Source organism: Aricia agestis, chromosome 7 (assembly GCF_905147365.1).
Source record: "Aricia agestis chromosome 7, ilAriAges1.1, whole genome shotgun sequence".
Lineage (NCBI taxonomy): Eukaryota > Metazoa > Arthropoda > Insecta > Lepidoptera > Lycaenidae > Aricia > Aricia agestis.
Genome location: NC_056412.1, coordinates 17,612,232 through 17,625,835, shown reverse-complemented (window position 1 = coordinate 17,625,835; position 13,604 = coordinate 17,612,232). Strand labels below are relative to the sequence as shown.

Genomic DNA, 13,604 nt, shown 5'->3' with positions numbered 1-13,604 from the left:
GTTGCGGGTGTCCATGGGCGACGGCAGTTGCTTTCCATCAGGTGACCCATTAGCTCGTTTGCCCCCTTATTTTATTTAAAAAAAAAACACTACGCTGCAGTGTAGCGACGCGACACAGACAGTAATATTCTTAGTATGAAATCGTATGAGGTGAGCCGCACTATGCGGACAGCGGAGCTACGCGACAAAAATGTATGTACTTGCAGTATGCACTATAGTCTATAATATATTAGGTATATATAGAACGTGAAGTGTCGCGACTCGCGTCGCTACGCTGCAGTGTAGTGTCGCCTAGTGCGGTGTCGCGTCGTCAAATGTTTTAAATAGACTTTGCAACGCAGTAAATTCTACCTTTGTTATTCCATAGAAAACACTAAACACTCAGAAGTCATTTTAGACCTACTCATCTTCCTTCTTCATTCCTCTTACCCTCAGGTGCTCATCGGAAGCATAATATTTCAATAACGCACTCGCTCCGAACTGTCTGACGTTTCAATTACGTAAGATAAAGGTTTCGTTCGTATTCGTAGATACTACTTATACGTAGAGGCCTCGGGTTCTTCGACTGTATAATAAATTGATAGAGACCCGCTGTTTGTATTACAAGGGTAGAAAATATAATATTGACAGAATTTCTGCTGCAGTTTTCAAACTTTGGTGTGCTTAACGGTGATGTTAAAGGTTTTTTTACATCGAGCGACAACTTTGCAAATTACTTTTTTTACCGGTGTATCATTGTGGTGAAAACGGACCAAGTGAAATTTAAACAAGCCTTAAAATTCGCCATAATATTAAATAATAAATTTTCTATATCATTATAAGTTCTGTGAGCATAACACTGAAGACAATCTTGTGGAGACAAAGTTTGCTAATCAGCAAGTTTAATCGAATGAGTGATGAGTGTTCGCCAGCTCTCGAAACTTATGATAATCATCTCTTAGACTATTCAGAACTATACTGTGTGCTCAAATATTTTTCATCTGGCAGGACTTTTAACAGTTTTAACTACGCTAATATTATAATTTATAAAGCTTAAGCAGTGTTTTCCAACATTTTATATGTATATATGATGGTCGTATCATATAAAATGTTGGAAAACACTGCTTAAGCTTTATAAATTACAATATTAGCGTAGTTAAAACTGTTAAAAGTAATTTTAACAAAAGAACATGAGTTCTTTTGTTAAAATTATTCCACTTAATATTATAATATTTTGAATCTTTGTAGTTTGTTTTACTGAAATAGTGCTCTCGACCCCCCAGGGGGTCGCGAACCACAGGCTGAAAAACACTGAGCGAAATAATACTTTGTTTGTTTGGAATTTTCCCGCGACCAAACTAAATAAGGATATATGGAGAAGGACCCGTCACCTAATCCATAGTATACTTAATAATCTACGTTAAAATGCCAATTATCATCAAAATCAACTCAGTAGGTACTGAAAACAAACTTTCCTCTTTATATTGACTAATTAGTATAGAGTATAGACTAGGATTCACGAGTCTTGGCTTTTATTATATAGCAGCTATAAAATATGCAATTTAAATACATAACAACAGTAACACTAAAACTGGATTGTCGACTTTGACCTTTATGACGTGATGCAATATCCTTCGCGCTAATTTATTCAGTAGTTTTAATTTACCGAGAAACGTTGTTATGGGAATACTTTTGAGATTTATTTATCAAGGTATAAGAGAGAGGAGAGAGAGAAGGCTTGGCTTACGTAAATAAATAAATTAAAAAACCCTTTATTCAAACAAACAAAAAAAATCAATTTACACAAGTTACAAAACCAGAAAATGCTGGAAGCAGTCTCATCCAGGCAACCATAAAATATAACTAAAAATATTTAAAATCAAAAAAATCAGATTTAAAATCTAGCCTTAGACAAGCTACCCTATTGGATAGCCAGTTTGTTAAAGTTAAGTAATTATTAAATCTGGATGCTTACGGTTACGGATAGTGTTATAACTCACAACTTACAAGCGATCTACTCTCCTTCAGTCTTACGAATTTTCGATTAGGTAACTCTGACACAGGTTTAAAAAAGTTATCCATCCCAAAAAAACTTTACATAACTAGTCACTATACAGCTTTCAGTCCAAAAATTTGGCCCGGTGGCTGTTGTTATTATTCGTACGTATTTTAAATGTAATTTCAATAATGGACCGAATAAATTCTGCCAAGCAGCTTATGATGTAATCCTTTCATAGCCTAATGGGAAATTTTAATTGCTACACGACTTATATTATTCCCTTAACGTTTCTACGGATTATATTTTATACTAATTCAGGTGGGAGAAGCTCAAAAATGTTTTTTATTATTGTATTTTATATGTTAGTGGGGAAAATGGGAGCATCTGAAGTAGGAAAGATTTAAATAACATACCGGCAAGCCTATTTGATCATTATTATTGATCGATTTCTGAGAAATTTTACTTTTGTATGCAAATGAAATTCAATTGGTCCTGAAATGATGTCATTTAACGCGTGTGCAACATGTCTTAGTTTTTGTATATCTAACAATAAAATCAGAACTTGGCCAAACCACTGCCGTGCCCTCCATCACCTACTCATCACAACCCAGTTCCACTGTCGTCTGTCACAAAATAAAAGCAATCAAAATAATTTGAGCTGGTAAGTAGGTTAAACCGCAGTAGAGGCTCAGGAGGTAAACGAGAGATTATAATAGCGCTGCTTCTCAATGCTCGACGGCGGATTTTAATCCGCAAAGAACTTTATTAAAATCTGGCGTTTTCACGAACTAGTGACTTGGTAGTTATGTTCCTTTATGGAGGCGTCAATTACCTGAAGGGGAAATTGGCGTTCAAAATTATTAAGCTATTGCATAGCTTTCATCGCGGGCTATGACTTATGAGCGTGGCGACCGAATCAAGAAATCCCGTAACGAAAATAAACCAAACACCCCCTACTCCGACTTCCGGATTTGAGTTTTGGAGGAGTTCGTGCACAAACACTGTGACACGAGAATTTTATATATTAAAGAAAAAAGATACAAACTACAATCTAACATGACAAAACAAGTTGGCCGGGTCAGGTAGTGATTGTGGGCCAATTCGGCGGACGTCAACCATCGTCAGGTATTTCTGGTTCGTAACGAGAATGTGAGAACCGGCGATTACGCAATCGATCGAAATTATATCTAACCGTTCACATAGTACCGTAACGTTCGGTTAAAAAGTGAAAATTATTGTGAAGGGCTTTTGTAAGCCGTATCATTGGTCGTTTCCTCGAGATATCTTCCACTCGACTCAACTGCAACTAAGACATAGGTTACACGCATCAGTCTGATCCAGACTGACGGGAGAATGATCGTGTAACCGTTTGATTGAAGCACTGATCATTTTTAACCGACTTCCATAAAGGAGGAGGTTACGTATTCGGCTGTGGATATTTTTTTTAGTATGTCTAGCGCCAGTCTCAGACTGATGGACTGAGCTGATGCCAGACTAAACGTGTAACCGTACTCTAAAAAATTACAACGTTTTGTTGAACGAATGGAGATTTTTATTGAGTGGAGTGGAATGAAAGAAATCTCGAGGAAACGACTAATGATACGGGCTTTAGTCTATAATTTACTTTTATTTGAGGTATATGCGACTTTTGGGATTGAAAGTATCCTATGTCCCCTGGACTGAGTAAGAGATAACAAACAGATACGCTTTCGCATTTATTAGTAGAGATATGAAAGGTCAGGTAACACGATGGGAACGCGGGCGGGTCCGGTAACACTACAGTGACCGATACGTATTGGTTACCGTAACACCAGTCAGGTGGAACTGCCGCGGTACATCCGCGGAAATACATTTTGTTGGCCTACCATGCACATGCAGTAGAAATAAGGGGGGGGGGGGGGGGGATGTACTGAAAATGTCATTACTGTCTATTCTTGGAAAAGTATTAATGGGAGGGAGGAATACCTATACCTATATCTAATAATACAAATTGTCACTTTGCCTATTCCTTGAAGGTGTAATTTGGAGTGGGGATTAGCCCACATACGGAATGTAAGTAGATTTTGAGACAATTTAACAAATATTTTTTGTCACTTGGTCTCCTATATGAAAGATGCAATTTATTTGACAAAAATGTTGAGAGAAATTAATGATATTGGGTAGAAGTATGTAGCGCAATAATGTGCATTTCTTGCGATTTAGATTATAAAATCGCCATAGCTGGGCATTAGCTCGTTAATCCGTTAATCGTTAATTAACGAAGTTAACATTTTGATTAACGGATTAACTTTTAAGTTAACGTTTATAAATATTAACGGACTGGTTAACTTCCGTTAATATGCAGAAGTCCGTTAATCGTTAATCCAATGCCTACTATTTACCGCACGGCACCGCGGCGCGGCGCGAATACAGGTTCAGACGAAATAAAAACAATACTAGATATACATTTTCAGGCGCATGCGAGTGAGAAGAGATTTGTTTCGTTTCATCATTTCATTACGCCGGTGCTTATAGAAAGAGTGATTTGTTTATTGTTATTATAAATCATTTGCATATTGATAAATAAGAGTACAGTATAATTTAGTTACCTAACTAAATTATACTGCACTCTTCTTTATCAACATGCAAATGATTTTTAATAACAAAATACTTCTGTAATTATTGTATTCTACCTAGAATACAATAATTATAGAAGTATTTTGTTTTGTCCCTAACCGGTTAACTTCCAAAACCTTAAACCAACAGGTTTTGTATGTACACTAACGCAATGATATAAGTTACAACAAGGCCATATTACACATATTAACGGATTAACGTTAACTAGCGTTAATTCGTCCGAAATGTAACGCTTTAACGTTTAACGAAGCTAACATTTTTTTTAACGGATTAACAATTAACGAAGTTAATTATTTGATTAACGGTACCCAGCTATAAAAATCGCTATATTCCTTAACGTACTATACTTTATAGAATATTAACCCCATACGCAGTTAGCGGTTTCCAAGTAACGACATAACATGTTTCTACCGCAGTAGTAGATATTTAGTAATGGGTGTATCACAATTATGTATCATTAAAGACCGGTCAGGCTGATGCAACCTAGGATATGTGGAGATCTAGTTCTTGAGTTCTAGAGCTCTAAATATTTCTGGAACTCTAGATATGTTATGTAATAAGTCTCGAGAAAGGACATAGTTTTTATCCCGGAAAAATGTACGGTAAATTTCTACAGCTCAATACGGCACTTTTAGGCATTTAGGCATTTTTAAAATTACGATTGACGTCCGATTCCGATAGCAGACTAAAGAACAGACTTTCGAAAGACGAGCATTGCTCGTCGTTTGGGAACGCGAAATGGCACGCGAAATATATACACATGCGGTCAAGATAGATATCTTGATCTATGTCTGTGCTAGACAACTAAGAACTACCTACCGCACTTGCCACCGTACTCAGAGACATTTAATTATGATTAACCTTCAATTTAATGAAGAGTTTGACAGGTAATGTATGGTGCTTATGTCAAAATTTTGAATTACATTTAAGTAATATTCCAATCTGAGTGCGGTAGTTAGAGACATAATATAATCATGATTAAACTTCAATTTAATGAAGAGTTTGACAGATAATGTATGAGACTTTAAATGTCAACATTTTAAAATAATTACATTTATGATTTAAGTAATAATTAATGTTCGTCTCTGAGTGCGGCAGTAAGAATAATGTAATTAACGCAAATAAAGATTTTCTCATGTAAATACAATATTTAATTTTAGCACTTACCTCATGTAGCAGGCTGTTTTCTTCTCGTAAAATATTCAAAGACCTTAAAGTTGTACTATACAAGTAATATAAGGAAAAGATAGTAAGAACTAAAATGTATACAATGTAGAATAGGAAGAAATATCTAGTAAAGGTCTAATATGCGGATAACGTCCAATGACCAATCAGATTAAAATTTGACATACAGTATGATATAATATCACACTGGGTTAAATTTTGGAACATACCTACACAGTACACACAAATTAGTTAGAAACCGGACATAATGCGAATGACATTTACAAGTTACCATTTTCCGGCATGTTTTGAGTTTTGACCTATAAGTATTTAAATTTGCAGATAGAGCTAGATTCAATACGAATTTATAGATTACAATTAAAATAGAGGTAATAAAAAGAATAATAATTAATTTACTTTATTAAACATGCAACATATAGTAGGTAGCTATGAGCTATAGAATTCAAATCATTTTAAACTACAAGTAATATGCAGGAATCATTTTAAAAATAACAGGCGAACTTAGAAACTCCTTTTTTTGAAGTCGGTTAAAAATATACTTAGTGTCTTGTTATTATTTTTGTCGTTTATTGGCGTCGCTACCTTTTTTTTTGTACTACATGCATATTCCATCACCTAAGGGATAGTCTATTAATCACGTGAGGCTTTAAAAGGGGGTAGGGTATTTAAAAAAAACTAAAATTGAAAGATCACGTGATTAATGAGACTGCTCTTTACATAAATAAATAAGTTTTAATATAACATGCAGGGGATACATATAAGAGGCATAATATATTTAAGGCATGCAGGGGCGTATCTAAGATATCACATACCCGGTACCAAGTGGCCACCTGTAGTCCGATGACGCCACCGAAAACAATATACATACATATATTAATATATTAACACACACTTACATATAATATGATTACTTATAATTATATAGTAGTTAATTATTTTGTTAGCATTTATATTTATGGGCGGATGTGATCGTTATAACACTAATGTTATGAAGCCTCAAGCTTCAAGAAATAAACAATACATTAATACACTTACATACTCATCATAAAATATACATAGTACAAAATATATAGTTTAATATAAGTAATATTATTATTTATTATAATGCAAATTTTTTACATATAATTTTTTTCGGCGGTTCGCCTGCGGGTATGATACACACTTTGATCCTTTGATGGAATTTTGCAAAATAGGTACGTCTTAGCAAACTACATATTATAACAAGAGGAGTATGACAAAGTTCAAGTTTCCTGCTCTTAAGACCTGCACATTTATTAGCTTAAAAGGTTTGAACCTTTATTTTCTATTTGAAATATTTTTATTTAACCAAAATCTAGCGGTCTTACCACAAAAAACTAAACATCTAGTTGTTTTGAGACCATTTTGTACTGAATTTTTCTGTAATCAATCGTTCAACAGGTGTTTAAATCTTTTGTAGTGTGGCGGTACCCACAATTCGCCTAACATTCCTGCATCGCGCTATCGAAGTTTCGGAGAACGGCAAGATATATACAACGTCTGAAATGACGTCAGTGGGCTTCGGCCTGACCGAGCATGCTATCTCTCTCGGTCGGAAGATCTTCCTTTTCGGCCGCCACTAACAACGTTAAAGTAGTAACACCCAGCACCCTACATGTTTAAGGGCTCCTCTTAGTAGCTAGGCTTTAATGGGCACTGGCAGTTTTAATCGTTAATCACAAGCTTATCTTCAACGCAAGAGGAATTGCCAAGAACAATATGCTATTAAGATAGTATTGGATTTTTAATGGAGGAGTTCTTTTTAAGGTTCCGTGCCCAACGCGTAAAAATGGTAAATATTAGGTACTAAGACGTCTGTCCGTCTGTCTGTCCCCAGGCTGTATCTCAAGAACCGCTATAGCTAGACTTCTGAAATTTTCACAGATTGTGTGTCTATTGCCGCTATAACAACAAATGCTAAAACAAAATAAAATTAATATTTAAGGGGGGCTCCGATATTAAGAAACGTGTTTTTTTTGCCTTTTTTGGCCTTTTTGCACTTGAAATTTTCAAAAAATCCTGGAGCTCATTAACGGTACTTATGCATTTTGCTCTTCTCACTCCAAGTTGAAATTATTGACAGTTACATTAAAGCTATCAAACTAATTGGTATAACAACCCAGACGTAAGCGTTTGTGGCAGCTATACTGATGGTAAAAAGCCCGAGTTTTTTCGGGCATTATTGGAAAATGAGCGATTTGCCCTTCTCACTCCGGGCTGAAATGATTGAAGATATCAACCTACTTAGTATAACCACCCAGGCGTGTACTGTCAAGGGCTCTGCGGTTAGGGCGACCACAACAGAGCCCTGACGGAAGTGTTGTAACTACAACATAGTAACTGCAGAATGTAAGGCTACAATGTCTCATTTACGATTCCCATCCACGATAATAATCGGTAGGAGAAAAATAGAACACACTTATTGCAATACTGCAACGCATATGTCTATAAAAATTCAGTAAATAATAATAATAATATTCCAATAATAATGGCATTTTAAGTACCACAAAAGGTATGAGGTATAACAAAGTTGAAAGAAGACGAAACATAGCTTATTGCCGAAAACCATAGCGGTCTTCTGCGATCCTGTGCCCCAACTTCTATCTCCGGACTCAAAAGATTCTCCGCTCACAGTCACATCAAAATCGGTCAAAGCGTGCAGAGATAACAAACACAATTACGCATTTATAATATTATACATAGTATAATTTATAAGCATGAATATTAAATTATATGAATTGAGGTTAATACATGCCATAAAAAAAATAAAGAATCGTAGATCACGTATCGCCTATTACGTAGAAACAGTTTTCTACGGTAAATTATTTAATATCATTTTTCAAATAATATGTACTATGTTCCGTAAGAAACTTCCGACTAGGTACCGACTACCGACCTACAAAACGATCGTAATTACGAGCTCTCCAACATAAAGGCAATTATTCGATTGTTACTCGAATCTTCGAGAATGGTCAAGAGAAAGGAAAGTAGATATGGCCACCCTGGAATAAAAAGCATGGGCCGTGACCATAACTCCATATCTGGGCCAATTTGTGGTCCGTGGTCTTGTACCACGATATAAATAATACAGTAGTATCTTCTTAATACACCGCACATTTGCGTGATTTCAGAAAACTTACAATAGCTTAATAATAAATAGAGAAATTAAAAAAAAAAACATGCATTTATATATTATTAACCAATGAGTTAACACTCTCGAGCATGTCAGATTTCAAACAAAAAAGGTTATAAGTTGCTAAATACCGGTGCTACCAACGATGCCACGGAAAAACACACAGAGTCACAACCAGCGTTGCCAGACGTCCTGATTTTGGCCGGACGTCCCGATTTTTTCATCAAAATTAAGAGGAGTCCACACCGCCGTTTTTCCATACTAACGTTGTCCCCTGTTTCCTCCCTGGATAATGCCGGTAGAGTTATGATTTTTTTCCTGAATATCTATGGCCACTATTAGCATGTCCCTATGTTTTCTTTTTTTTCATAATTTTATTATTAAAAAAGATAAGAACGTCCAAAAACCCAAAAAAAATGGCCAGATTTTCCTCTGGTTTCAAACACCCAGAAAAGAAAATTGGCTAGAATATACACAAAAAATAAAACATAGGAACACAGTTCAAGTCTTGCTTTAATTCTTAATGAAAAAAGTATTTAAATCGGTTAAGTTTTGGAAAAGGAATCAGCGGACAACGAATCAAAGATTTTCTGTTCTTTTATTAGAACTTTTGTCGTATTGTCTCTATCGCGCTCTGCGGTGGGAGACTTGAGATTGGTGAGACAGCAATACATTTTCAAATACCTATTTTCAATTTCTCTTGCCCCTGGTGTATCCTCTTAAATGTCCCGCGCGGGATAGGCTCAGTCCCGCTTTTCGGGAAAAACCCGAACGTACGTGCAGCGTGCTGAGAAAGAAAGGTGCGTACTGACTACTTTAGCTATCTATTGTCACGTAAACATCTACGTAACACAAACACGTGTCTATTGTAACACAAACAAAAAGATAAAGATTCAAAAAACTTTTGATTTTATACCTTTTTTACTTTGTCCCGCTTTTGACTGAAGAATCCCGCTTTTTCACTCAAAAAGTTCCAAAGTCCCGACTTGGCACAAAAAAAAATCTGGCAACGCTGGTCACAACTCACAGATAATCAACTTTCGAAGGACGCGGACAACATCTAGATTCTAGTGTATAAATCCTAACTTCAAATCCGACTAATTGTAATTAAGCAACACATACGACGGTGTTTGTGTAAACTGTCGTATCTGCTAACGGTGTCAAGAAACTGGTTTAGTAATTTTTCTGTCGCAGAAGTGTACACAGCACGATACTTAGACCCACTCGCGCGGATCTAGGTTAAGCTTAACCCTGGGTTAAACATCGTGTTGTCTCTTTCATACACACCAAGAAGGTGACAGTAAAACGATGTTATTCCTGGAGTTAACTTTAACTAATTCTGTGCAAGTGAGCCTTAGAATTCACGATAATTTCCAACAACTAACGTTTTAGCTGTGTTAAATCTCAGAAAATAGCGACCACTTTTTGCCTAGGTAGGTAATTTTAGATTTCCTGTTAAAATAAGATGACGTGAGAACAAGGAGGATACTGGATAATAAGATTGTATCTGACACGCAATCGAACCCCGTTGATGAAAATAATGTTATATTATAGAAGACTCTAAGTCTGTCATAAAAAAATAAGTCTAAGAAACCGGTCGTGTATTTAACAATTTTGTAATAAATATATTAAAATAAAGTGGAATAAGTGCAGGAAAAGTATAATTATTTAATTGAAGACGAATTTCCACCAAGAAGTGACAGTACATTCAATATCATATAACACAGAATTTTGTGAGACTGCTTATATTTACTTGGACTTACCCTATATCTGCATTTACCCTGATAAGCCTCATAATAGCGTGGACTCTTAATTCGATCTAGTTCACTCAATATATATACGCTGAATGAACTGAAGTGCACTCAAGATCCGGATCTCGCTGAGATCGGGTGAACTACATAACAAATAGCGCGAACATTTTAATATTAATAACTTAATCATTCCGGTCAGTGAATAATCTACTTTATCGGTAGAGTCGGAAAAACAGCATGATTATTGGAAGAGCATACGGATCGACGTGCATTTCGGACATTTTGATATTATGTATTTAAAAATTAAAGGAAATAGCTGCAGTGGGGACAAATAGTAGCCTTAGATATTAATATTGTTTATCATTTAAATTTTATTATTTTTTCTAATCTAATAACTTTACAATAAGGCGTAAAATCAATGTGGTGTACGTAAGTTTTTATAGCTTTTATTTCTTACTGCTCGGCATTGCTATAATATTATAATGTTAGTAGGGATTTTGCTGACGGTATTTTTCACTATTTTTACTTTTAAAACACTTTTTATTTTTAAAGACTTTTTGGTTTCACTTACACATATTTATCATAATTTTATACATATGTATAAGAAAAATAATTATAAGACGTAAGCCCTGATTTAAGGCCCTTATAGTATACGGGGACATTCACACAAAACGAGTCCGGTCAGGTCGGCCGTCGGATCAGTCCGAATGGAACGATCTGCCTTCCCGTATGTATAATCTTTACAGTAAACATGAGATCTTAAACTTTAAAGTAATAAACCATTTAAGTTGTGAATAATTACCAATTAATGGTATATTTCTCGACCGTCGATTCTCAATCTGGCATGTTGTTTAACCATATTTAAAGTTTTAAAGCCATTCCGATTATCTTAAAACGTTTTTTGACCTTTTCTTACAACCTTTTTTGGAAATTCAACATAATTATTTCTACAGCACTGATATTATATTATGCATGTTTAAAATTATTGTGTACACTAAAATGTTTCTACATTCTTTGTGATAAACATGTTTAACATCAGAGATCTAAAAAATATTAAGAAGTAAGTAAAGTAAAGTAAAATAATTCAAAATGTACGACTTATTTAACTTAAAATGATTTTTACACAATAGCTTATACAAAATTTAATAATTGGTATTGCGTTGTGTCTATTTTCCTCTTACAAAACACCCCTCTTTTTATCGGGGGTTAAAAAAAATCGGTCAACCCAGTAGACGCATTAAGGAATATACATATTTTGTTTTCCGACTTCGCAAATGAAATTATCGCAATTAATGCAAGTTGTCTACGTACGTAACGCTCTGCCCAGATCCCTAAGCAGGGACTGGGGCAACATGGGGGTTTAGAGGGAAGAAACCATCCAGGGAGCCCCTCATACCTCGGCCGATAATAGTACAAGTACCGATGTCCCCAATCCGCCGGGGATGCGGAAAGCGTTATCCCACACAAAAAAAATGTGTGTATTGCTTTGCGCGCTCGCTGTAGACGACAGCTAGCAGAGTTGCGGCGGGTTTAATCGTACCCGCAACTTTGCCGTAGGTGGGGAACACCATGGGGTTTCAGTGGGTAGACCCACATCTGGGGAGTCCCATGTATCCCGCTGATGTCTCCGATGCATTTCCCCATTTCATATAAGAAAAAAGTACGTATTGCTTAGTATTATTTTAATTGCTAACAAAGAAATGCTTTCTAAAACCGACTGATATAATATTAGTATCGTGAGCATCGATTGGTCGCGCCCCGGTTACAAGGTCAAGCTGTGACTAATCATATTACTTTTATTTTTTTAGTTTCGCCACTGATATTGTGTATCATGGCTAATGGCAATACTGACCAAGATTTCGCGGACATCCATACTAATATTATAAATGCGAAGTATCTGTCAGTATGTCTGTCTGTTACCAGCCTACCTAGCATACGCCAACGAGATATCTCACTCTCGAGATAATTAAATTTTGTCAGAGACTAGTAGTTACTCGTCTCATAATGTCAAAATCTCGACATTATCTCGACCAAACTCAATAAAAATGTGTTATTTCGATGATCGATCTATGCGAGAAAAAATGTTTGTCATGCTAGGGTCAATAGAGATGAAGAGACAAACTATCAAACATCGAGAAAACATTTAGAGTGAGATATCTCGAGAAGTAATACTATTACTATATCGGCACTGTTTATAATCGTACTCTACAAAAAAGGTAAAACTATTGATTCAAGATTGACAATAAGCTTGCATCCTTGTTTTTATGCCTGCTGTTAATAGGGTTAACTATAATGGGCGCCCAAGCAATATTAAAATTTTTACAAAAAAAACCTTATTTAACAAAGTTAAAACTTGTATTTATTATATCATATATGTATTATAATACATATATGATATAATAAATACAAGTTTGTGTATATAGTTAATCGCTATGTATTTAATAATAATGAAGATTTTGGTGTGTATAGATCTTTCTTTTAAAACTCAACTTTAAAAAAAATACGCAGTGACAACCATAATCTTATTCGCCTTCAAGTGAACATAATATTTGCCAGACAAAAATCATAACACGCGTACAAGGTATTTGAACTTGTATAATTCAACTTGAACCTTATGTTTATAACTATAAGAGCGATAGCATACCGGGTTTGTCGCCTACGCAGCGTGGGATACGGCTTAACCGTTGTTTAACTATTGATTAAGTCAGTAATATATTGCTAAAGCGGTCAATAAGCGTAGACGTAAAGAAATGTAATGCTGTATTTATTTTGATGTCTACATAACTTGTAATAAATCGCACGACTATAAAATCGGTATACACAACACCAACTTCAATGTTTTGTCTTTGTGCGATACGACAAGTCGCTTGGCAAAGACAAGGCATAAACATCTGTTTACAGAATATGTTTTACTAGATGTCCC

At 35.3% G+C, this 13,604-nt stretch overlaps 1 protein-coding gene across 6 annotated transcripts in view; it reads right to left on the bottom strand.

Annotated features, from left to right (window-relative positions):
* The window catches only part of LOC121729126 (SH3 and multiple ankyrin repeat domains protein 3), a 212,994-nt gene that overhangs the window by 93,326 nt on the left and 106,064 nt on the right, over window positions 1-13,604 (bottom strand). For 5 of the 6 annotated variants that reach the window (XM_042117520.1, XM_042117519.1, XM_042117522.1 and 2 more), the window contains one exon: window positions 6,592-6,609. The exons of the other annotated variant lie outside the window; for it this stretch is intronic. In XM_042117520.1, the coding sequence (XP_041973454.1) occupies window positions 6,592-6,609 (18 nt within the window). The remainder of the gene's footprint in view (window positions 1-6,591; window positions 6,610-13,604) is intronic. 6 annotated transcript variants of the gene reach the window in all.